A 23,243-nucleotide genomic window follows, 5' to 3' on the forward strand; every position below is an offset into this window, starting at 1 on the left:
AACATTGAATCAATAGCATAGCATATCTCTATGTTTAGGGTTTTTAACTTTTTTAAATTTATAATTTTAGTTTAAATTTATAATTATTTATAAACGGGTTCGCGGGTTATAATTGGGTCATTTCAGGTTGACCCGAACCCGACCTGTTTATTAAATGGGTCAAATGGGTCGACCCGATTTCGATCCGAACCCGAAACTACCCAACCCTAACCTGATTTTTTCGTGTTCGATTCGGATCGTGTTTTCATGTCGGATCAAAAAATTGCCACCCCTAGGTGAAAAGGAGCAGGAAACAATTGGAACAAGACATGGGATTACAATACTTACAATTAAGATATTTTTTAAATTTAAATATTCTTTAAATAATAAATTTGATTAAAATAGATAAAGCAAGTAAGAGATATTATATTATTTAACATATATGACATATATGGATATATAGAAAAATTATAAAATATTTTTTAAAAAAATAAGGAAAATAAGTCTGGCAGATAATCATATACTATTACTACTATAATAACTACTAAATCTTATCTCATTAAATAGGATCGACTGTAAAGATCTTTTTATATTATTAGACTCTATCCCCTATTATATCTATCATCTATACTTAATAAATTTTATCTTATTTTATTATTATTAACTAAGGGGGTGTTTGGTTCTTTACTAAGAATAGGAATCGGAACGGAAATCATTGTATTGTGGAATGAGAATCGGTATGAGCATGGATATCACTCTTAAAAACAATGTTTGGTTAGTTGTATATTTTCTATCGGAATAAATCAAAATTTCTTTTTTTACCCTTAAAGGAAAATAAGAGAAAAAATTAGATGTGAGAGAAAAATGAATATGAGAGAAAAATATGATGAAAGAGAATGATGAGAGAGAAAGTGTGATGCGAAAAAATGAAGAGAGAGAAAGTGTGATGAGAGAAAATGAGAAAAAAAGTGTGATAGGAGAGAGCATGATGAGAGAAGATGAGAGAGAAAATATGATGTGAGAGAAAGTATGATGGGAAAGAATGAAGAGAGAGAAAATGTAATGAGAAAAAAATGAGGAGAGAGAAAGTGTGATGAGAAAAAAAAGAGAAAGTGAGTGTGATCGGAGAGATTGAGGAGAGAGAAAGTATGATGAGAGAGAAAGTGTGTTGAGGAAAAAAAAGAGGAAGTGTGACAAGAGAGATTGAGGAGAGAGAAAATGTGATGAGAAAAAAAAATAAAAAGAGAGTATGATGAGAGAGATTGAGGAGAGAGAAAGTATAATGAGAGAGAAAGTATGATGAGAAAAAAGAAGGAAGAGAGTGCGATGGAAGAGATTGAGGAGAGAGAAAATATGATGAGTGAGAAAGTGTAATGAGAAAAAAAAAGGAAAGAGAGTATGATAGGAGAGAGAAAGTGTGTGATAAAATGATGAGAGAGAAAATATGATGAGAGAAAACAAGGAGAGAGAAGTGATATGAAAGAGTAAATAAATAAATATATTTTGATATTTGATATTAAGGGAGAAAATTTTAGTTTTAAGTCAAGGGTATTTTTGGAATAAAGGAATATTTTGATTGATGAAAATAGGGTAATGACTCATTGAAGGGGAGGTACATAAGAATGAGTTATTACCCAATTTTAAGGATTCATTCCCTTATTTTTATTCTTATTCCTATAATCCAAACATTAACAATGACAATCAATGATTTTCATTTTCATTCTCCACTCCTATTCCCCTAAACCAAACGCCCCCTAAGTTTTTTTAGTCTTCCTTGTTTGATGTATGTTTGGCATAGTTTCCATCGTCTAACTAGAGTATTTATTGATCGTCTAAGCACATGTCCATACCATCTTAAATGAATCTCTTGGAGTTTTTCCTCAATAAATATAATTTTGACTTTCTCTCTAATGCTCTCATTTTTCATCCTGTCCTTTCTCAATATGTCCACACATTTATCTTAACATCATGATCTTTACAACTCTCATTTTCTACTCATGTGCACAAGTCATAAGCCAACATTCTGCTCTATATAACATAACCGGTCTAACTAAGATTTTGTAGAACTTTCGTTTAAGTCTTGAGGTACTTTACGATTACATAAAACACTCGATGTTCTCCTCCATTTCAACCATCTTGCTTGTATTCTATGTAAGACATCTCTCTCAATCCTTCCATTGTTTTAAAAAATGATCCTAAATATTTAAAGCTCTCAATTCTAGGCAACTTGTCATCTTCTAACTTAACAATTATCTCATTACATCTAATATTACTAAATTTAAATTCTATATATTTTATTTTTATTCTACTAAGCATAAAACAAGAAGGAGAGCCTTGGCGCAATAGTAAAGTTATTGTTTTATGACCAAAAGGTCACGGGTTTGAATCTTGGAAACATTCTCTTGCAAAAAGCAGGGTAAGGCTGCGTATAATGGATCCTTCCCCGGGACCTCGCATAGCGAGAGATTCGTGCACCGGGCTGCCTTTAAGCATAAAACATTTTGGAAAGTGTTTTTGGCCAAAATTTCAGTTTAGCATTTACTCCTTCATATATTTAATCTACCAAAATAATATTATCTACAAAAAATATAGACCATAGTATTGTATCTTGAAATGTGTGCAGTGAATTCGTCCATAATTAATGTTAAAAGATAAAGACTTGCATCCGATCCTTGATATAACCCTATCTTTATTGGAAATGCTTCAGTCACCCTGCCTGAAGTTTTTACACCGATTATTATATCCTCATACATATCTTTAATTAGTTCAAAATATGTTACGCTAATACTTCTTTTTTCTAGAATTCTCCATATAATTTCTTTTAGGATTCTATCATAAGCTTTTTCTAATTTAATAAATGTAATGTGTAAATTTTATTTTTTCTCCTGATATTTTTTAATTAGTTGTGTAGGAAGATGTATAACTTCTGTTATAGACCTTCCAGTATGAATCTAAATTGATTTTTAATTATTGATGTCTCATTTCATAATATTTTTTCTATTACTCTTTTCCAAAATTTCATGATATGACTCATTAGTTTAATATCCCTATAGTTTGCACAATTGTGTATGTTTCTCGTGTTATTATATAAAGAAATTAGAGTACTTACCCTCCATTGATCATATATATTTTTTATTTTTAATATCATGTTAAATAATTTTATAAATTATTTAATACTTTGTTTCCATGGACACTTTTATATCTCCATCGGAATATCATCTGGTTCAATAGATTTTCTACATCCCATTTAAAGCTTATCTACTTCTGAAATTTAAATTTTATAATAAAATTTTTAATTTCTATACTAATTTAATTTACTTAAATTACCTAAGTTAAGTTGGTCACCAAAACCTTTATTAAAAAGTTGATAAAAATACATCTCCCACTGCTCTTTTAATTTCCCAACATCTACTAGTACCATATTACATTTATCTTTAATATATTTTATTTGTATAAGAACTCTTATATCCATTTCTCTCACTTTAACTATTCTATAAATATCTCTTTCTGCTTCTTTTGTATCTAATTTTTGATATAATTGTTCAAAAGATTCATTATTTGCTTCATTCATCATTTTCTTAGTTTCTTTCTTGGATATTGTATATATTTTTTCTTCTATTTTATCTTCCTCTGGTTTTGAGATATTGTGCTATGAGATTGTTGGATATTATGTTTGTTGTAACTTGGTTCTATTTATTTTTGTTATTGTATTATTGCCTATTCGAACTTAGTTAGTTATTAGTCGTATATTGTATTGAAACTTGGTTGATGAAACATATTGTTTGTTAGTTGTATTTGGAGATATGAAACATGTTTGGATATATTTGTGATGATGAATATTTTGGTTTATGTTATTGTGTTCAATTTTGTTGTATTTGTGTTCAATTTTGTTGTATTTAATTTATATATATGGTACATACCGAAAAAGAAAAATTATTGGTAATTTTTTTTTACTTTTGTGATGAATTTTGCGATGAAAAATGATTTGTTACAAATCTATCGTAATATACTATTTTATCAAAATTTTGCAATAAAAATTAAAATTTGTCGCCATCTGTAATGATTCTGCAACGGATTTAGAATTTTCCTTAAATTTGTAATGAAATTCTAAGTTCGTCGCAATTTACAATGAATTAATTCAGAATGCATTGCAAATTGCGATGAATTTTGATATTTGTTGTAAATTGCAACGAATTCAAAATTTCGTTGCAAAAATTAGATTTTCGGTTGTGGAGTGGTTTGCGATGAAATTTTTTTTTTTCGCAAAATCAACGACAAATTTTGCAACAAATAAGATATTCGTTGCAAAATTTGCAACAAATAAGATATTCGTTGCAAAATTTGCAACAAATTTTTAGTTTTTCGTTGCAAAATTTAGGGACAACTGGTTTGTGACGAAATTTTTTTCGTCGTAAATTTTGCTACAAATGTATTTTGCAATGATTTTTTTTTTTAAATTCGTTACAAAATTTGTCCCTAAATGACTGATTTTTTGTATTTTTAGGAGAGTTTCAAAAATATTGAAAATGTGAATAAAAATAAAGAGGTGGATGATAAGAATTTCATTGTGTATGGAAATTTTAGTCACTCATTAAAAGTTTTATGGCAAGGTTGTTTGTTTATATTGTTCAACAAGTATATATGTTGTGAACAATTGAATAAGGAGAGGTTCTTTTTTCACACGTGGGTGCGTAGAGAGAGTAAATGCAAGGTTTAAATTTTATTGAATCAAGTTTACTAGTGTATAAATACAATTTACATGCATACTAGATCAACCTAATAGAAAGGGCCGGAAGCAATTGGAAGAAGGCATGGTAATACAATATTTATAATTAAGATCATTTTTTAAATTTAAATCTTCTTTAAATAATAAATTTGATTAAATTAGATAAAGGCAATGGAAGAGATATTATATTATTTGACATATATGGATATATAGAAAAATAATAAAATGCTTTCTAAAATCATGAAAACAAGTCTCTTAAATAATCATATAATACAAAATAATAAAAATGAGAATAAAATGACCAACATTTATTATTATATATCTTATTTCATTATTTTTAAAGATTTTAAGATAATTTAAGAATATTAAAAGAACTATATGCAAATTAAACTTTATTTCACCATTTAAAATCCATAACATAATTTATTCTCAATCTTGATAAAACGATCAACAGAAACAGTGACACACTTCAAGTCGACCTCGCACTAAACATCCTCCTCCTCTGCATTTGGTTCCACACCAAGTGTCGCAGGCACGATTGTCATCATCACCCTTGCAACCGGTTCGTGGGCTATCACCCCATTGGCCATAATCCCAACAGCAATTGATGGCATCGGAGACATCTTCAATTTAAGACAAAAATATATAAATATCAATATTAGTAAACATGATAAATAAAAGAAAATGTTAACTTTCTCGCAATTCATAATATTAGTAAACATGAACAAACAAAATAAATAAAAGATAATATTAACTTACTCGTAATGCACAAGGTAGTAAAAATAAGGAAGACACAGAGAATTACAACTCTTGACATGGTGTACTACTAATTTCTGTTTTATAATTTGTATGTAAATTTTGTGTTTAACTTCGGTGTGAGATGAATATTTATATTGGAAAAAAAGTGAAGAAAGGGAATAAATTTAAAAGAAAATGTAACAAATAAAGTAATCAATCATATAATTAAATAGCAAATGAGTCATATAATTTTTAAAAATAATATTATGTATCTACCTTTCAATTATGAATAGTCATATAAAGAAATAAATTTACAATTCTTCAAACTAAATCAGGCAAGTTTATATATCATGATTATATGTTTTTTTTTATTAGAATTCGAGTGAAGATAATTTATTTTACTTTAAATAGTGGGAAGGACTATTAATTATTTAAAAATTAATCGTTAGTAAGATTAGCTGCTTATTATTTTTGGTAATTTGATTTTGTTTAGTAACAATAAAATAAATTAATTCATAATATTTCTTAAAAATATTCTTTTGTCACTGCTACTGTAGATAATATTTAATTATCTCTTAAATAAATTGGTCATCAAGTATTAATAATAAATAATTCTTGTTGTTACTGATTGATACTGTAGGTATCTATATGAATGACTCATTGGATGCCTGACATCCCATATGTAAATGACTATTATACTAGGACAAATGCCTTCCGGAATTTTATCGTTCCTGAAAGTGTGAAGTTATCCAGAAAGGATTGCTAGGATGATGCCTCCACTCTATTGCTCGAATAATAATAATTCTAAAAAATAATTATTTAAGGTTTAACTAGAAATGAATGTTATTCTATAAGATATAATCATAAAAATTAAGGAAACCACAGAGAATTATAACCCTTGACATATTGTTTTGCTAATTTCTCCATTACAATTTGTATGTAATTTTGTCTTTAACTTGGGTGTAAGATGAATATTTATATTGGTAAGAAAAGTGAAGAAAGGGAATAAATTTAAAAGACAATGTAATAAATAAAATAATCAATCATATAATTAAGAGAAAATGACTCATATAATTTTTAAAAATAATATTATATATACCTTTCAATTATGAATAGTCATATAAAGAAATAAATTTACAATTCTCCAAAATAAATCAGGCAAGTTTATATATCATGATTATATGTTATTTTTTTATTAGAATTTGAGTGAAGATAATTTATTTTACTTTAAATAGTGGGAAGGACTATTAATTATTTAAACATTAATCAATAACATCCACAATATAATAGTTTAGTAAGATTAGCTGTTCATTATTTTTGATAATTTGATTTTGTTCAGTAACAGTAAAATAAATTAATTCATAATATTTCTTAAAAATATTCTTTTGTTAGTGCAACTGTAGATAATATTAATTATCTCTTAAATAAATTGGTCATCAAGTATCAATAATAAATAATTCTAGTCGTTACTGATTGATATAGTTGGTATCTATATTTGGTATCTATATAAATGATTACTCTAAAGGTGTGTTTGGTTCGGGATTATCCTTGATAACTTTGATTATCCATTCAAAAGTTATCAACAAAAATCTTGTTTGGTTTAGATAATCGATGATTCCCAAGTAGTGTTCCATGCCCGACACGTCAGCAAAAGGGGCATGCAACCCGGAATCGGAAAACCTCTGAAAATTGAGATTTTTCTTGATTCCGGGGTTAACGAAGTTTTTTTACCCAAAATATCCTCGAATAAAAGAAAAATGTGATAAAAAAAAAATTGTAAAGGAAAAAATAAAACAATAAAAAATATAATAAAATAAGATAAAAAAACTTTTTAAAAATAAAAAAATGTAAAAAATATTAAAAAATAGAAAAAACATTAAAAAATTTAAAAATAAAAAATAGAAAAAGTGTAAAATTTTTTTTAAAAAAATAAAAAAACGTAAAAAATAATTAAAAACATAAAAAAAAATTTTAAAAACATAAAAAAATTTAAAAAGTAAAAAAATTTTAAAAAATAAAAAACGGGAAAAAAATTAAAAAACGAAAATAAAACAAATAAAAAAAATACATAAAAATAAAGAAAAACATGATAAAGGAAAAATAAAAAAATTTATAATTTAAATAATAATAATAATAATAATATATCGTTAGTTTTGTAAAAGGTAATATAGTAAAATATTAAACTAGATTATTTATTAAAACCTTCAAACAAATAAGTTTTTGTTGCATTACATAGGTTAAACCAAACAACATTTGATTATATTTTATTCCCCATAATCTTATTTATATGATTATTTGGTAATCACATAACCAAAGTTATACATGATAACATGAACCAAATGCATCCTAATAGATTCTGAAGTCAATACTAAGCGAGTGTAAAATAACTCATTAGATACCTGGCCTTCCATATGTAAATGACTATTATATTGGGATAAATGTCTCCTATAATTTTACCCCTTCCTCAAAGTGTGAAGTTACCCCAAAAGGATTGCTAGGATCTCCATCTCTATTGCTCTAATAATAATAATAATTCTAAAAAAAATAATAAGGTTAACTTGAAAAATATTATTTTATAAGATATAATCATAAAAATTAAGGAAGCCACAGAGAAATTTGTATGTATATTTTTGTGTTTAACTTAGTTGTGAGATGAATATATATATATTGGTAAGAAAAGTGAAGAAAGGGGATAAAATTAAAAGAAAATGTAACAAATAAAATAATCAATCATATAATTAGAAGCAAATGACTCATATAATTTTTAAAAATAGCATTATATATATCTACCTTTCAATTATGAATATAGAAATAAATTTACAATTCTCCAAAATAAATCAGGCAAGTTTATATATCATGATTATATGTTATTTTTTTATTAGAATTCGAGTGAAGATAATTTATTTTACATTAAATAGTGGAAGGAACTATTAATTATTTTAAAAAATAATCGATAACATCCACAATACAATAGCTTGAGTAAGATTAGGTTTATTATTTTTGATAATTTAATTTTATTCTGTTAAAATAAAAAAATAATTCATAATATTATTTCTTAAAAACTTTCTTTTAACTCCTAAATAAATTTGGTCATCAAGTATCAATAATAAATAATTCTAGTCATGATGAATTGACATAATTTGTATCTATATGGACGGTTGCTAAATAATTCTAGTCCTTATGGATTGACACGATTTGTATACATATAGATGGTTGCTCTAAGTAGATTTTGAAATTAATACTCAGCAAGTGCAAAATTCTTCACTGGATGTCTAGCCTCCCACATGTAAATAGCTGCTACGTTAGGACAAATATTCCCTATAATTTTATCCTCTTCCAAAAAGTGTGAAGTCACCCTGAAATGATCACTAGGATGATAACATCACCTCTATTTTCTAATAATAATAATTCTAATTATTATATATATATACACAGAGGCGTTCCGCTGCGGAACGCCTCTTGCGGACTACTGCGGACCTGCCCTCGTGGCAGGTCCGCGTCAAATTTTTTGGCCCGCATCAAATTTTAATTTATCTTTCCACGTCAGTTTTTTCCCCAACCCTAATTCCTCCTTCGTCAACTTTTTTTCCGCTTCCTCCTTCGTCGCAACGCAGCCGCCGAAGAAACCTCCTTCCTCCTTCGTCGAAGAGTCCTCCTTCCTCCTTTGTCGCGACACACCCACCGCGAGGAAAACCCACAGGCGTCTTCCCTTGTCGTGCCCCCTGCGATTCCTCACCGCCGAGCCCGAAGCTAGGGTTCCGCCCCTTCCTCCTTCGTCGCCACGCAAACGCCAAAGAGGACAACCCACAGGCGCCTTCCTCCTTCGTTGCGGAACAGCTGGGGTTTCTTATCGGCAAGCTGAAGCTAGGGTTTTTCCGCACCTCACACCCCTTCATTTGTCCTCCTCGATGGTACACTACAATACCTGGTTATTTATGCCTTTTGTAATGTACAATATCAAAAAACAAAATAGTTGAAAAAACATGTGCAAACTGCAAACTCAAATACTTGATGAGCTTGGCATACAGAGGTTTGTCCTTGTGTACAAGCATCGTGTAGATATTTCAACTGCTTTGGAATGACTAATGGAATGACTAACTAGTTTAGCTTTGCAATGCAACAGAGATAGACAAATTGCTCATGCCTTGGGAGTTCAACAATTAGTTTACCCTTAGGCAGTTCTCGTTAAACCAATTAGTTTAGTTTTGCAATCCCTATCCCAAATCTTAAACGAACAGAATAGAAGAAATATAATAATTAAAATAACAAAATAATTGAAAAACGAGAGCACTGTGTTTAACTAAGAGGACATCTTTAGAGACTGATCTAGTTTTTAAGGGGGTTATTTATTTCTTCTTATTAAATTTAGTTGTTTTCTCTATTAATTGTTTGTAATTTTGACTTTATAAAAAATAACTAATATTTTTATTTATTTATTTATCTACTTATTTATTGTCAAATGTAATGCGAGGAGCTTCAGAAATAGAAGAAAATACAATTGATGATCAAGAATTCATTCCCTAAGTTGCAGATGATAGAAAGCCATAAATTGGAATGGAATTCTCATCACTAGAAGAGGCATATTCGTTTTATAATCAATATGCACGAGAAGCTGGATTTAGTTCAAGGATAAACACAAGCAAGAAAAATAAGATAACAAATGAAGTGACGTGGAAGTAAATTGTTTGCTTTAAAGAGGGTCATACAGATCTAATGCGGTGGAGTAAACATGCAAAAGTTGATCATGTATCAAGAGAAAGAGCACGTGGCACAGTTAGAACGGGTTGTAAGTCGAATATTGCATTTGTCAAGAAACAGGCCGGATCTAATTGGGTTGTCAGTAACTTCATAAAAGCCCATAATCATCCACTCTCGACTCCATCAAAGGTGCATTTGCTACGCTCACATCGTAATGTTTCAGCAGCAAAGAAAACATTGACAAAACAGTTTTTAGAGGCCAATGTACCAACTTGTCAACAAATGCGAATATTGGAGATAGAGTATGGAGGGCCTAAGGGAGTCGGTTGCACAGAAAGAGATATTAGAAATTTTGAGAAAAATTTAAGAGATGAACAAAAGGGTATCGATGCCGAAACACTGATAGAGTTTTTTACATCTAAGCAAGAGAAAAATTCAGCTTTCTTCTTTGATTATGAGACTGATTCAGATAACAAATTTAGCAGGTGTTTTTGGGCTGATCATGTATCAAGGAGGACATACAGTGTATTTGGTGATGTAGTTGTATTTGATACGACATATAACACCAACAAATATGGCTTGATTTTGGCACCATTTGTAGGGATTAATCATCATCATCAGACAATTCTTTTTGGTTGCGGGTTTCTTAGTGATGAGAAAGCTGAGTCTTTTGTTTGGTTGCTTACAAAGTTCTCAGAAGCCATGCCTAAACGAGCACCAAACATTATCATCACTGATCAGAATCCTGCCATGACAAAAGCAATTGCACAAGTTTTCCCTCAAACAGGGCATCGATATTGTTTGTGGCACATATTGAATAAATTCCCAGATAAATTGGACCCTTTGACTTTTCGAAACCACTATCACAGCTTAAAGAACGTCATTGTAAATTCTACAACACCTGATGATTTTGAGAAGTCATGGGAAGAAACTATCAAGGATGCTAACTTAGAGAAAAATGATTGGTTGTCCTTGATGTATGAATTGAGACACAAATGGGTGCCGACATATTTTAGTCATGTATTTTCTGCAGGAATGTCAAGTAGCCAAAGATCTGAAGGCTCACATGCATTTTTCAAGAAATATGTCTCAAATAAGAACTCATTAATGGATTTTATCACACGTTTTAATAGAGCATTGAGACATCAAAGACACAATGAGTTAGTTGCAGATCATATTGATATGAATGAGCAGCCCAGGGTTAATACAACATGACCAATGGAAACTCAAATGGTTAAGCTGTACACAAAAAAGAAATGACTGGAGTTTCAAAGTGAAATGACCGAGAGTCATAGTTATTATGTGCAACAAACATTTACAGGAGTTGCCTCAGCGGTTTACCACGTGATGAAATTTCAAAGTTCTTCTTCCTCAAAATCAAGAGTGCTCACGCATGACAAACAGAGGGATTACATATCGTGTAGCTGCTCAAAATTTGAGTTTGAGGGCATTCCATGCAGACATATGTTAGCTTTTTTTCGTATCAACCAAGTGTTTCATTTGCCTGATACGTATATACTCAAACGATGGACACGAAATGCAAGAGTTGAAGCAATATATGCTTTAGGGGAGCAAAATGTCATTGATGATCCAGATTCAGAAAGGTATTTGATGTCGAGGCATTCGAGGTTGTCCTATAAAGCTTCCGTGTTAGTTGATGATGCATCTTTAAGTAATGAAAGGACAACCTTCTTGGATGAACAATTCGATTGTATCTACAATAAAATTCAAAAGATGTCCATTAGTACAACATGCGATGATAGAAGTCAAAGAAAAAAATCCATTGATGAGAGCCTTGGTATTATTGATCCTTTTGTAGTAAGAACTAAGGGATGTGGGAAGAGATTAAAATCATCAAAGGAGAAATCTACATCAAATTATAGGCTTTGTCGTGGATGCGGACAACGAGGAGTATCACATGACAAGCGTAACTATCCCAATTTGCAACAAGGGTTTGTGTCGATTCATTTTTTCATTTTTATTATATTTATTTATTTTTATTATATTTTGTATATGACAATGGACAAATTATCAGATCAATTGAAGATAATAATCATATCAGTCTTGACGACACATATGAACTTGATTTGGGATCTATTGCGGGTAATATCAAAGTTTTAATTTGTTAAATTATAGTGGTTTATTGTTTATTGAGAAGATGATATTAATAAATCATCTTTATTGTTACAGGTTCTAGTAACATGCGCTAGGATGTAATTATCTATGGTTAATATTCATCTAGTTCCTTTATTTGTATGTTTAATTGGTTTAGTGTATTTTTTTTGTATTTAATGCATATTTCTAAAAAATTTGGTATAGAATGCATACTTCTAATGCATACTGTTTCAGGCTCTTTTTTGGAAGATTGCAGTTGCTTTGCCCGGGGTGGAAAACCTTTCTTCAGAAGCTGCCTTTTGGAAGAATGCTTGTGAGAGAGTTTAATCTGTGCAAGGTGGCATAGTGCTTGTGAGAGTTTATTATGTTTTAACATCTTCAGAAGCTGTGATTGAAACAGATACTATAAGCTGTGATTGAAACGGATACTATAAGCTGTGATTGAAACGGCTACTGGACTTTGATTTATGCTATCTCTTATTGCAAATCTATTGTAATTCCCAGCTGTGATTGAAACGGCTACTGTGATTGAAAAAATGTGCTTATTTGTTTCTCATTGTTTATTTCATTTTTTGACACTTACGTAGTGCAATTTTGTTCCCCATTTTCTATTTTGATGTACACCTGGTTTGTTGGTAAGTTATGCTATCTAGCATGATAGGACAGTGTTCCTGATTTCTCAAGAATTATAAATATAGGTGTCTGATTTCATTATATAGTGCTTGTGAAAATGAGCCTCTACAGGTTTACTTCATCTATGTATTTTGTCAAACTATCGTAATTGGATATATTGCCTTTGGTCTATTGTGTTTCCCTCTGAGGTTTTCTAATGATGCAGTTTAGCTGACACCCTCTTGAATTTAGAGTTTGGACTTTAGTTTATGCATTTAAATTCTGAGTGTTTATCTATTTAAGGTTTATCATCTCGTTGTGGAAGTGGAGAATATTTTGCAAGTTGTAGAGCAACCCTTGAGATTACTTCATACAACACCGATTTATCAGAAAGTAGTACTGAAGGGACATTTTTCTCATTATTTTCGAACAGTCTCCTCTAATTCTTTAGTTGCCACAACCCTTAACGTTATGCTCACATGTTGTATTGTGATGGACAAAGAACTAAGCATCAATTTCTGCATTTCACTTCCTATGCAGTCAACAGGTAAAAAGAACTCCAACACAAAGTATACATTTCTAGTATGAATACATCAGCGCTGAATAACAACTGCAGCCCTCAAGTTGGAAAACTTAGCATGGTGCGATAATGGATATTCAATCTTGCTAAAGTCTGTTATATTCTACGAGAAGCATGGATGATTTGTCATAAATGCTTTACCGACGATGCCTTGGCCTCTAAACAAGTGGTGCTCAGAGCACGCTTGCTGAAACTCCTTCATGTTAGGATCTTGCACATAGCAAGTATTATCGACAGTTGAAATACAATCCATGAAGGTTTCATCATAGTGCCAATTTTTGGCCTAATTCTTCTTCTACGATCGATTCAGCCTCTGATCAAAAGAACAGACTTATTCTATTTCATCTCTTCAACAAGTTTAGTAATAAGCAAAACACAAAATTAATATTCATTCATAAATAAAAAAAACAAATGTTGACATCATCCATAATTACATTTCTTTATCATATTACAACACTAGTACTATTTGACTAGGCCAACCAACAAACAAAACAAATATATAGCCAAAAGAATTAAGTTCACTATCACTAATATCCAGACCAAAAGCGGTATATTCCAATTTCCCATATTGTGTCTAGGATAAGTAATGTGTTCACTTCCCACCCTTGACTCCACTCTTGGCAACATCCTAAAATGTATATCATTAGTGTCTTCATTTAGTCCAATATCAGACCTCACCCACTTTAACCATCCATGATGCTTACATCCATAATATAGTCTTCCTGGGTTCTTGATCGATCTAGAGACTAGCACCAATGCTCTTAGTCCGCAGTCCCTGCATCGTACAATTTCATATTTGGTATGGTTGATACTGCTACTACTTGATGATGCCATTCAAGCGCAACCTAAAAAGTAAAATTTGAGAAAATTAAGCTAAACAATTGCAATTTACTTAAGTAATGGGAAAACACACAATTTTATGAAAAATTTGACCAATTTGCATTAAAAGGAGCCACAATTTGCATTAGAATACCTAAATTTCTCTAAGATGAATCCACATGGATATATTCATGAAACCAAAACTGTTGGTGCGGGAAGCATCCGACGATCGAACTCGTGTTTCGATAACGGCAAACAAATTCAAAGTTAAGATGTTTTTTAGTCTAACAAGTCTACTTGAGGATTTCAGGAAAGTCCTAGCTGAGGTTAGGCAAAGGGAAAACCCTAGGGGGCGGTAACCCTAGGTCATAGGGGGTGGTAACCCTATGCGGAAAGTCATGGCAGGTCGAGGGCTTCAGGCAAAAGTCCTAGGGGGTGGTAACCCTGGGTGAAAAGTCCTGGTGTCGCGAACCAGGTGAAAGACTGGACTAGCCGGGGAGGCGGATGTCCAGCAGAAAGTCCGGAAGCATCGGGTGCTGAGCAAAAGTCCAGTCGATCTGGAGGATCGGCTGGCAACAAGTAAATCTCCTGAGTGGAGTAGGTGAGGACGCGTTCCCCGCAGAGGGAACAATAGGCGTCGGGTCGACCTAGGGTTTCCGGCTGGAAATCCGAAGTCAGACTCGGACAGTCCGAAGACTGTCGTTTATTCCCTACTATATTTTATCATATTCTAACACTGTCTTGCAGGGTATTTTGCTCGGACTAACCTTTGTTTGCAGGTGAGGAACCTGCTGGAAAAAGGGTGTCCGGGCGCCCGGGACCAAAGTTTATCCCCTGCGCGACTTCGCCACGTGGAGCATCCAGGTTGGTTGGCCACGTCACACTCCAGGCGCCTGGAAGGGATCCAGGCGCCCGGAACCACATATAAAAGGAGGGTTGAGGTGCAGCTTCAGAGACAACTCTGAAAAGCGATCTTCTGCAACGTGCTGCGAATTCGACCATCCTGAAGTGCTGCAAGTACACCCCGACGACCCGGAGCTCAGTCTTTTCGATTCTACATTGTTGTTGGTATATTTTATTATTGTACTTGCAATCTGTAACTATTTAACGGATTTATAGTTGTAGCCCACCGAAAGCGATCAAGGATCGCGGGCCTTCGAGTAGGAGTCGCCTTAGGCTCCGAACGAAGTAACTCCTTCGTGTCTGTGTCTCTTAACTTAATTTCCGCTGCATTAACTCTTAAGTTTTACGATTCCGATAATCGAACGATTTTAGCCACGAGCGCTATTCACCCCCCCTCTAGCGCGGTCTCGATCCAACAATTGGTATCAGAGCGGGGTCGTTTTGAATTGGTGCAACCACCTTTCAAAACAAATTTTCCGTGGTATTTTATATTTTTCGGAGTCAATTAGAATCTAGCCTTATAGCTTTATTCTAATTCTTTTATCGAATCGGCTTTTGCTCGAAGTTGGTACAACACCACTCGAGTTCGTTATTATTACTATTCTTTATTCCCGCACTACTAATCCAAGACTTAGTCTTGGAACATATATTTTTGTTGCTCTTGTTGCATATTACAAATGACTCAACAAGAGGGGTTCAGTACTGTTCGTCCCCCACTGTTCTCCGGAGATGATTTCGGTTACTGGAAGGGAAGAATGGAGACGTATCTGAAGATCCAGTTCGAAACATGGATGATCATTAAGACGGGACTTCAGCTACCTTCCGATGACGACGGCAAACCAACTCCCTGCGAGAAGTGGGACGCCCCTCTAATCAAAAAGGTGGAAGCCGACGCCAAAGCTACCTGCACCCTCCAGTGCGGCCTTTCCAAAGAAGAACTCAACAGGGTCGGCCCGTTCTCTTCCGCAAAGGAGCTCTGGGAAAAGCTAATCGAACTCCACGAAGGCACTGACGACACCAAGGTAAGTAAAAGAGATCTTCTACTTAATAAGTTATATAATCTAAAGATGCAGGAAGGCGAGACGACAAGTTCTGTACATGCGAGAATCCAAGACATCCTCAACTCTCTTCACGGAATCGGGCAGAAGATAGAGAATCGGGACGTCATAAGGTATGCTTTAAACTCATTTCCAAGGAATACATTGTGGGCATCAATGGTAGATGCCTACAAAGTCTCTAAGGATTTGTCCTCATTAAAATTAGACGAATTATTTAGTGAGTTTGAACTCCATGAACAAACTAATGCACAGCCATCCGAGAAAGGGATTGCTTTGGTTGCAGGAATGAGTCGAACACGGGAATCAAGAGGACGGCGAAAAGTTGAATCGGAATCAGAAGACGAACCCGATTCAGAAGATTCAGAAGATGAACTGGCAAGCGAATTTGTGAATCTTGTAAAGAAACTCTATAAGAAGAAGAAGGGCTTCAACAAGAAAGATCTGAAGAAGGCAGTTCAATCCAAGGAGGCTCAACAGAACTCAAAGACAAAGTTCGAAGTCACTTGCTACGGGTGCAACCAAAAGGGGCATATAAAAGCTAACTGCCCCAATCAAAAGGAAGCCAAGAAGCAAAGAAGAAGGAAAGTCCTAAAGGCAACCTGGGACGAATCTTCTTCGGAGGATGAAGACGACGAACTCAACCAAACGAGTTTACTCGCATTGATGGCCTGGGACCAGATCAGCGAATCCGAGAGCGAGTCAGAAGCAGACTCCGGACAAAGCCACGGATCCGCATCCGTTTCCGAAGGGCCAGACTCCACTGTAAGTATTCCTAGGCTTAATAATTTAGTCAATTATTTACTTCGCAAATTAGCCAAGTCAAATTTGAAAATTAAGTCACTTTTAAAAGAGGTAACCATTCTTAAAGAAGGAACTAAATCAAAACCTCTAACTGAAGATTCAACTCAAGTACAACAACTTGAGAAAGAAAATTTAAATATGAAAAATCAGTTAAAAGATTTAAAAATTACTTTAGAAAAATTCTCTCTGGGCTCCAAGAATTTGGATCTAATTCTTGGGACACAAAGAGCCGTATACAATAGAACTGGGCTAGGATATAAAAAGAAATATAAATCCTATTTATCCTTAATAAACAAACAAAGTAGTAAATCAGTCCAAGCATGGGTTCCCAAGTCCAAATTGATCAATCAAATTGGACTTGGCCAATACTGGGTTCCGAAGGATCAAATATACTACCTCGACAGACCATATCGAGGCCGTGATCCAGGGAAAGCTAAAATGAAAACGATAATAATTTAAAAATTCGAAATTAAATTAAATTCATAATTTAAAAAATTCAAAAGCTAAAATTCAAAATCAAATTCATAATTTAAAAATTCGAAATTAAATTAAAAATCAAATTCATAATTTAAAATTTTGAAATTAAATTAAATTCATAATTTAAATTCGAAATTAAATTAAAAATCTAAAATTCATAATTTAAAAATTCGAAATTAAATTAAAAATCTAAAATTAAAAATCAAATTCATAATTTAAAAATTCAAAATTAAATTACAAATCTAAATTGTGAAAAGTAGATGGAGGATCCAAACTAGCTGGCACCTCCAACTGAACTACCCGACAGGGTAACTGAACCTAATTTACCCGGAATGGGTAAAACAAGAGTAGACTACCCGGTAGGGTAATTAAGGATAGATTAAAAAGGGTTAGATTTAACTTGAAAGACAGTACTGGTGAAATTTTTTGGATGATAGTACGTTAGGAAAACTTGGGCATCGCATGTCAAGGAAGATATGACTTTGACCTGGTGCATTTGGCCAAGTGGAACTGACCGAAGCTACCCTTAAAGGGATCCTAACTAGTTAGACCAAGGGTTAGTATTAAGTTCAGTGGGTAGGACTATTTGGGAAACCTCGAAGGCATGGTTACTTTAATGAGTTCCTTGTGACTCACCATAGCCCAGAAGTTTATCCAAAGAATGCCTACTTGTTAAACCCAAAGTTAAACCTGAATCTAACACAAAGTTAAACTAAACCTATAAATTGAACCTCAATTCATCTCACACCAATTATAGGGTTCCCTGATTGACAATATAGATCGGGTGAGATGACTAAGGAATAAAATTATCTTTTTAAAAACTAATTTCAAAATTATTTAAAATCTTTTCAAAATTATCTAAAAATCATTTCAAAATTAATTTCAAAATTACTTAAAATCTTTTCAAAATTATTTAAAATCTTTTCAAAATTATTTAAAAATCTTTTCAAAATTAATTTCAAAATTACTTTAAAATATTTTCAAAATTAATTTCAAAATTATTTAAAAATCTTTTCAAAAACCAATTTCAAAATTACTTAAAAATCATTTCAAAATTAATTTCAAAATTACTTTAAATCTTTTCAAAATTAATTTCAAAATTATTTAAAAATCTTTTCAAAATTAATTTCAAAATTACTTTAAAATCTTTTCAAAATTAATTTCAAAATTATTTAAAAATCTTTTCAAAATTAATTTCAAAATTACTTTAAAATCTTTTCAAAATTAATTTCAAAATTACTTTAAAATCATTTCAAAATTAATTTCAAAATTACTTTAAATCTTTTCAAAATTATTTAAAATTAATTTCAAAATTATTTAAAAATCTTTTCAAAATTAATTTCAAAATTATTTAAAAATCTTTTCAAAACTAATTTCATAATTACTTAAAAATCATTTCAAAATTAATTTCAAAATTACTTTAAATCTTTTCAAAATTAATTTCAAAATTACTTTAAAATTAATTTCAAAATTATTTAAAAATCTTTTCAAAATTAAGTTCAAAATTACTTTAAAATCTTTTCAAAATTAATTTCAAAATTACTTTAAAATCATTTCAAAATTACTTTAAATCTTTTCAAAATCTTTTCAAAATTATTTAAAATTAATTTCAAAATTACTTTAAAATCTTTTCAAAATTTTTTCAAAATTAATTTCAAAATTATTAAAAAATCTTTTCAAAATTAATTTCAAAATTATCTTAAAATCTTTTCAAAATTATTTAAAATCTTTTCAAAATTATTTAAAAATCTTTTCAAAATTAATTTTAAAATTATTTAAAAATCTTTTCAAAATTAATTTCAAAATTATTTAAAAATCTTTTCAAAATTAATTTCAAAATTACTTTAAAATCATTTCAAAATTAATTTCAAAATTACTTTAAATCTTTTCAAAATCTTTTCAAAATTATTTAAAATTAATTTCAAAATTACTTTAAAATATTTTCAAAATTAATTTCAAAATTATTTAAAAATCTTTTCAAAATCTTTACAAAAATCAATTTCAAAAACCTTTCAAAATGAATTTCAAAATTATTTGAATTAATTCTCAATTAAAGATGGTTAAGAATCAATTTTAGCATCTTTTAAGATTAATTAAAACTTTAAATTTTTTTTTTTTTTTAAACTTAAAGAAAACCACGGTCAAAAACCGGGGGCAGGCGCCCCCGGTATTCAGACCCCGGGCGCTCGCAGCGATCCCGAGCGCCCCGCCTCACACGACCCCGGGCGCCCGGAACCCCTTATATATAGGAGGCAGCAGGCGCCCCCTACCCTTGCACTCAAATCTTCCTCCTTAAGCTTCCTAGCTTATTTGCGAAGATTTTGAAAATTAAAATTTTCCGCGGTTGATCCGGAGTCGTAACTCAACCGAGGTCGTCAGTTCTAAAATTTATTACAATGGCTCCTCGGTAAAAGTTTTTTATCCCCTCCTAAACTTTCTCTCTTATAATTTTTTCTTCTTGGTGTAATGTTAGTTTAATATTTAGGAAGCGTACTAAATCTGGTGCTGGGCCCTCTACCCCTAGCATTGACCCTAGGTTTCCCACCGAAGAACTTAGGATTAAGTTTATGTCAACAAATTACATGGCCATTAGAACCAAATGTATAGACAGATCGTTCTTTTTACGCTCCTGTATTCCAGTCTCCGAGACTATAAACCACTATAGGCTGCGAAACCTAGTTGAGTGCGCCAGCGCAGTAAACATAAGTTTATGTGCCGAATTTTACAACAACCTAGTGAAAGTAGACGACTACTCCTATACCACTAGGGCAGCTGGCACGGATATCACATTATCTCCCACCATCATACGTGAGTTTCTAGGGTTACGAGAGTCACCATGCACCTTTTTATGCTACCCTCCTAGGGAGCTACCTTTTGGAGATCCCTACTCACATATTACCCTTGATACGATCTATATGTCCTTCTTTGAGGACCAGCGTGATCCCACTGAGACCCAGTTTAGGTCACTTAACCTTAGAATTCAGGACTACGCCCTTTATAGGGTTCTAGTACTTTGTATTCTACCGCTTACCACTCACGACATTGCGGTGATGCGTCCATTTCACTCCTTCCTGCTCTATGCCCTGTGTCAGAGGTTAGATATAGACATCAGTCTTCACATCTTTTCCACTATCATTTATGCAGCTGGATTCGTGACCAGCAGACGAGTACATATGTCTTATTGTCATATTCTGACAGCTTACATGGCCTCATTACACATTGACGTCACCAGAGGTGACATCCGCTACATGACCGAGTTTGACATCATAGGAGCTAGGAACTTTTCCCTAGCGAATATTCATATAGACGATGAGGGTACCATGTCCTGGCGTAGGGGGGCACAGCACCAGCAGGCGGAGGAGGCAGAGCATGATGAGTTCATGTTGGCACTATTTCCTGAGGAGGCTGCCCCACCACCTCCTCGAGCACCACACCCAGCTCCCCGCACTCTCGCTGATCGAGTCTCCGGACTAGAGAGGACTATGTCGAGTCTCCGGCACGAGAACTCCGAGTTTCATCAGTCCATGCGACGAGAGGTCTCTGATCTTCGACGAGAGGTCCGACAGGAGGTCTCCGACTTACGACGAGATGTACGACAGGAGCTCTCCGACTTGCGCCGAGATCTACGAGAGGACGACCGAGCTCGTCACACTGAGATCCTGACACTACTCCGGTCGCTGGGTTCCGGACCACCTCCCTCATCATCCCAGTAGTTCCTACTGTTGCTCTATTATGACTCTAGTACAGCTTGTAGCAGCTCTATTATAACTCTTGTATCTATATTGACTTTTTAGTCTAATGGACAGTTTCACTTTAGGCTTGAGTAACTATACCTTAATCTAATAAATTAGTTCTTTAGTCACATTCTTTTATAAATTCTAGGAGAAACAGTTTTCAAAACTCCAATTTTACTAGACTTTCAAAAATTGGGTTTAGTCTAGGATTTCCCCCTAGATATCATGTTCCCCTAGAATTAAGCCAGAGCATCTCACAAAACACCTAGGTTTACCTTGATTGTGATTGAAAAACATAGAATGGTGTGAGATGCATAGGGTATAGCCTGGACTCAAGAATGCTTATATCTGTGCATCAATATGAGTCTGGGCATTAAATATGCAATAAACATTAATCAAGTTAAAGTTCTCCAGCTCTAGTCAAGTCTATCTGGACCTAAATAACTTAACTTGACTAACCTGGTAAAAGCTATTGTCCTATAGACAATCAGCGAGTAGCTAAAGGTTAGACAGTTGGCAAAAGACACTCAATTTCTATGTTCAAGAATGCTTTGTTCTCTATGGCTCTGATACCTAACATATAAACATGACTTATGCTTGGACTTAAGGACCAACTAAACTTAAATGAATAAACCTGTCCACCTTAACCTCCAAACTCTGTTGAACATTGCTAACTTTAATGTACAACCCCTTACACATTGCCCATTTTTTTAATTATGGCAAAGGGGGAGAGTAGCAAAAATATAGTCAATATAAAATTCAAAGTTAAAAATATAAAAAGCAAAAATTAAGGGGGAGCAAAAGTTAAGGGGGAGCCAAAACTTAAGGGGGAGTATATAGGGCAAAATTTACTTTACCTTGTTCATCTATACTTAGCAAATTTTGCCTGTGTTTAAAATGACTATCTATTCGCTTGTTTACTTAACTTTGAATTTGTGTTGCCATAATCAAAAAGGGGGAGATTGTTGGTGCGGGAAGCATCCGACGATCGAACTCGTGTTTCGATAACGGAAAACAAATTCAAAGTTAAGATGTTTTTTAGTCTAACAAGTCTACTTGAGGATTTCAGGAAAGTCCTAGCTGAGGTTAGGCAAAAGGAAAACCCTAGGGGGCAGTAACCCTAGGTCATAGGGGGTGGTAACCCTATGCGGAAAGTCTTGGCGTGTCGAGGGCTTCGGAAAGTCCTAGGGGTGGTAACCTGGTGAAGTGAGTGTCGCGAACCAGGTGAAAGACTGACTAGCCGGGAAGCGGATGTCCAGCAGAAAGTCCGGAAGCATCGAGTAAAGTCGATCTGGAGGATCGGCTGGCAACAGGTAAATCTCCGAGTGGAGTAGGTGAGGACGCGTTCCCGCAGAGGGAACAGTAGGCGTGTCGACCTAGGGTTTCCGGTTGGAAATCAAGTCAGATCGTTCAAGACCGTCGTTTATTCCTTACTATATTTTATCATATTCTAACACTGTCGGGGTATTTTGCTCGGACTAACCTTTGTTTGCAGTGAGGAACCTGCTGGAAAAAGGTGTCCGGGCGCCCGGGATGGATCCGGGCGCCCGGAACAGGTCCGACCACGTGGAGCATCCAGGTTGGTTGGCCACGTCACACTCCAGGCGCCTGGAAGGGATCCAGGCGCCCGAAACCACATATAAAAGGAGGGTTGAGGTGCAGCTTCAGAGACAACTCTGAAAAGCGATCTTCTGCAACGTGCTGCGAATTCGACCATCCTGAAGTGCTGCAAGTACACCCCGACGACCCGGAGCTCAGTCTTTTCGATTCTACATTGTTGTTGGTATATTTTATTATTGTACTTGCAATCTGTAACTATTTAACGGATTTATAGTTGTAGCCCACCGAAAGCGATCAAGGATCGCGGGCCTTCGAGTAGGAGTCGCCTTAGGCTCCGAACGAAGTAACTCCTTCGTGTCTGTGTCTCTTAACTTAATTTCCGCTGCATTAACTCTTAAGTTTTACGATTCCGATAATCGAACGATTTTAGCCACGAGCGCTAT

At 33.4% G+C, this 23,243-nt stretch overlaps 1 protein-coding gene across 1 annotated transcript; it reads left to right on the forward strand.

Annotated features, from left to right (window-relative positions):
- Window positions 1-8,593: 8,593 nt before the first annotated feature.
- Window positions 8,594-12,713, forward strand: LOC122022800. Its single transcript, XM_042580916.1, has 3 exons — window positions 8,594-8,600; window positions 8,879-9,354; window positions 12,491-12,713. The coding sequence occupies exons 1-3, from the start codon at window positions 8,594-8,596 to the stop codon at window positions 12,581-12,583; spliced, it is 576 nt and encodes a 191-aa protein (XP_042436850.1). The 3' UTR covers window positions 12,584-12,713.
- The last annotated feature ends 10,530 nt before the right edge of the window (window positions 12,714-23,243 follow it).

The sequence above is a fragment of the Zingiber officinale genome, chromosome 9B, assembly GCF_018446385.1.
Source record: "Zingiber officinale cultivar Zhangliang chromosome 9B, Zo_v1.1, whole genome shotgun sequence".
NCBI lineage: Eukaryota > Viridiplantae > Streptophyta > Magnoliopsida > Zingiberales > Zingiberaceae > Zingiber > Zingiber officinale.

Excerpts from the sequence above, each read along its gene's own strand:
- LOC122022800 (XM_042580916.1), top strand. Across the intron at positions 9,355-12,490 it reads TTCATTTGTCCTCCTCGATG|GCTCTTTTTTGGAAGATTGC; the intron begins GTACACTACAAT and ends ATACTGTTTCAG.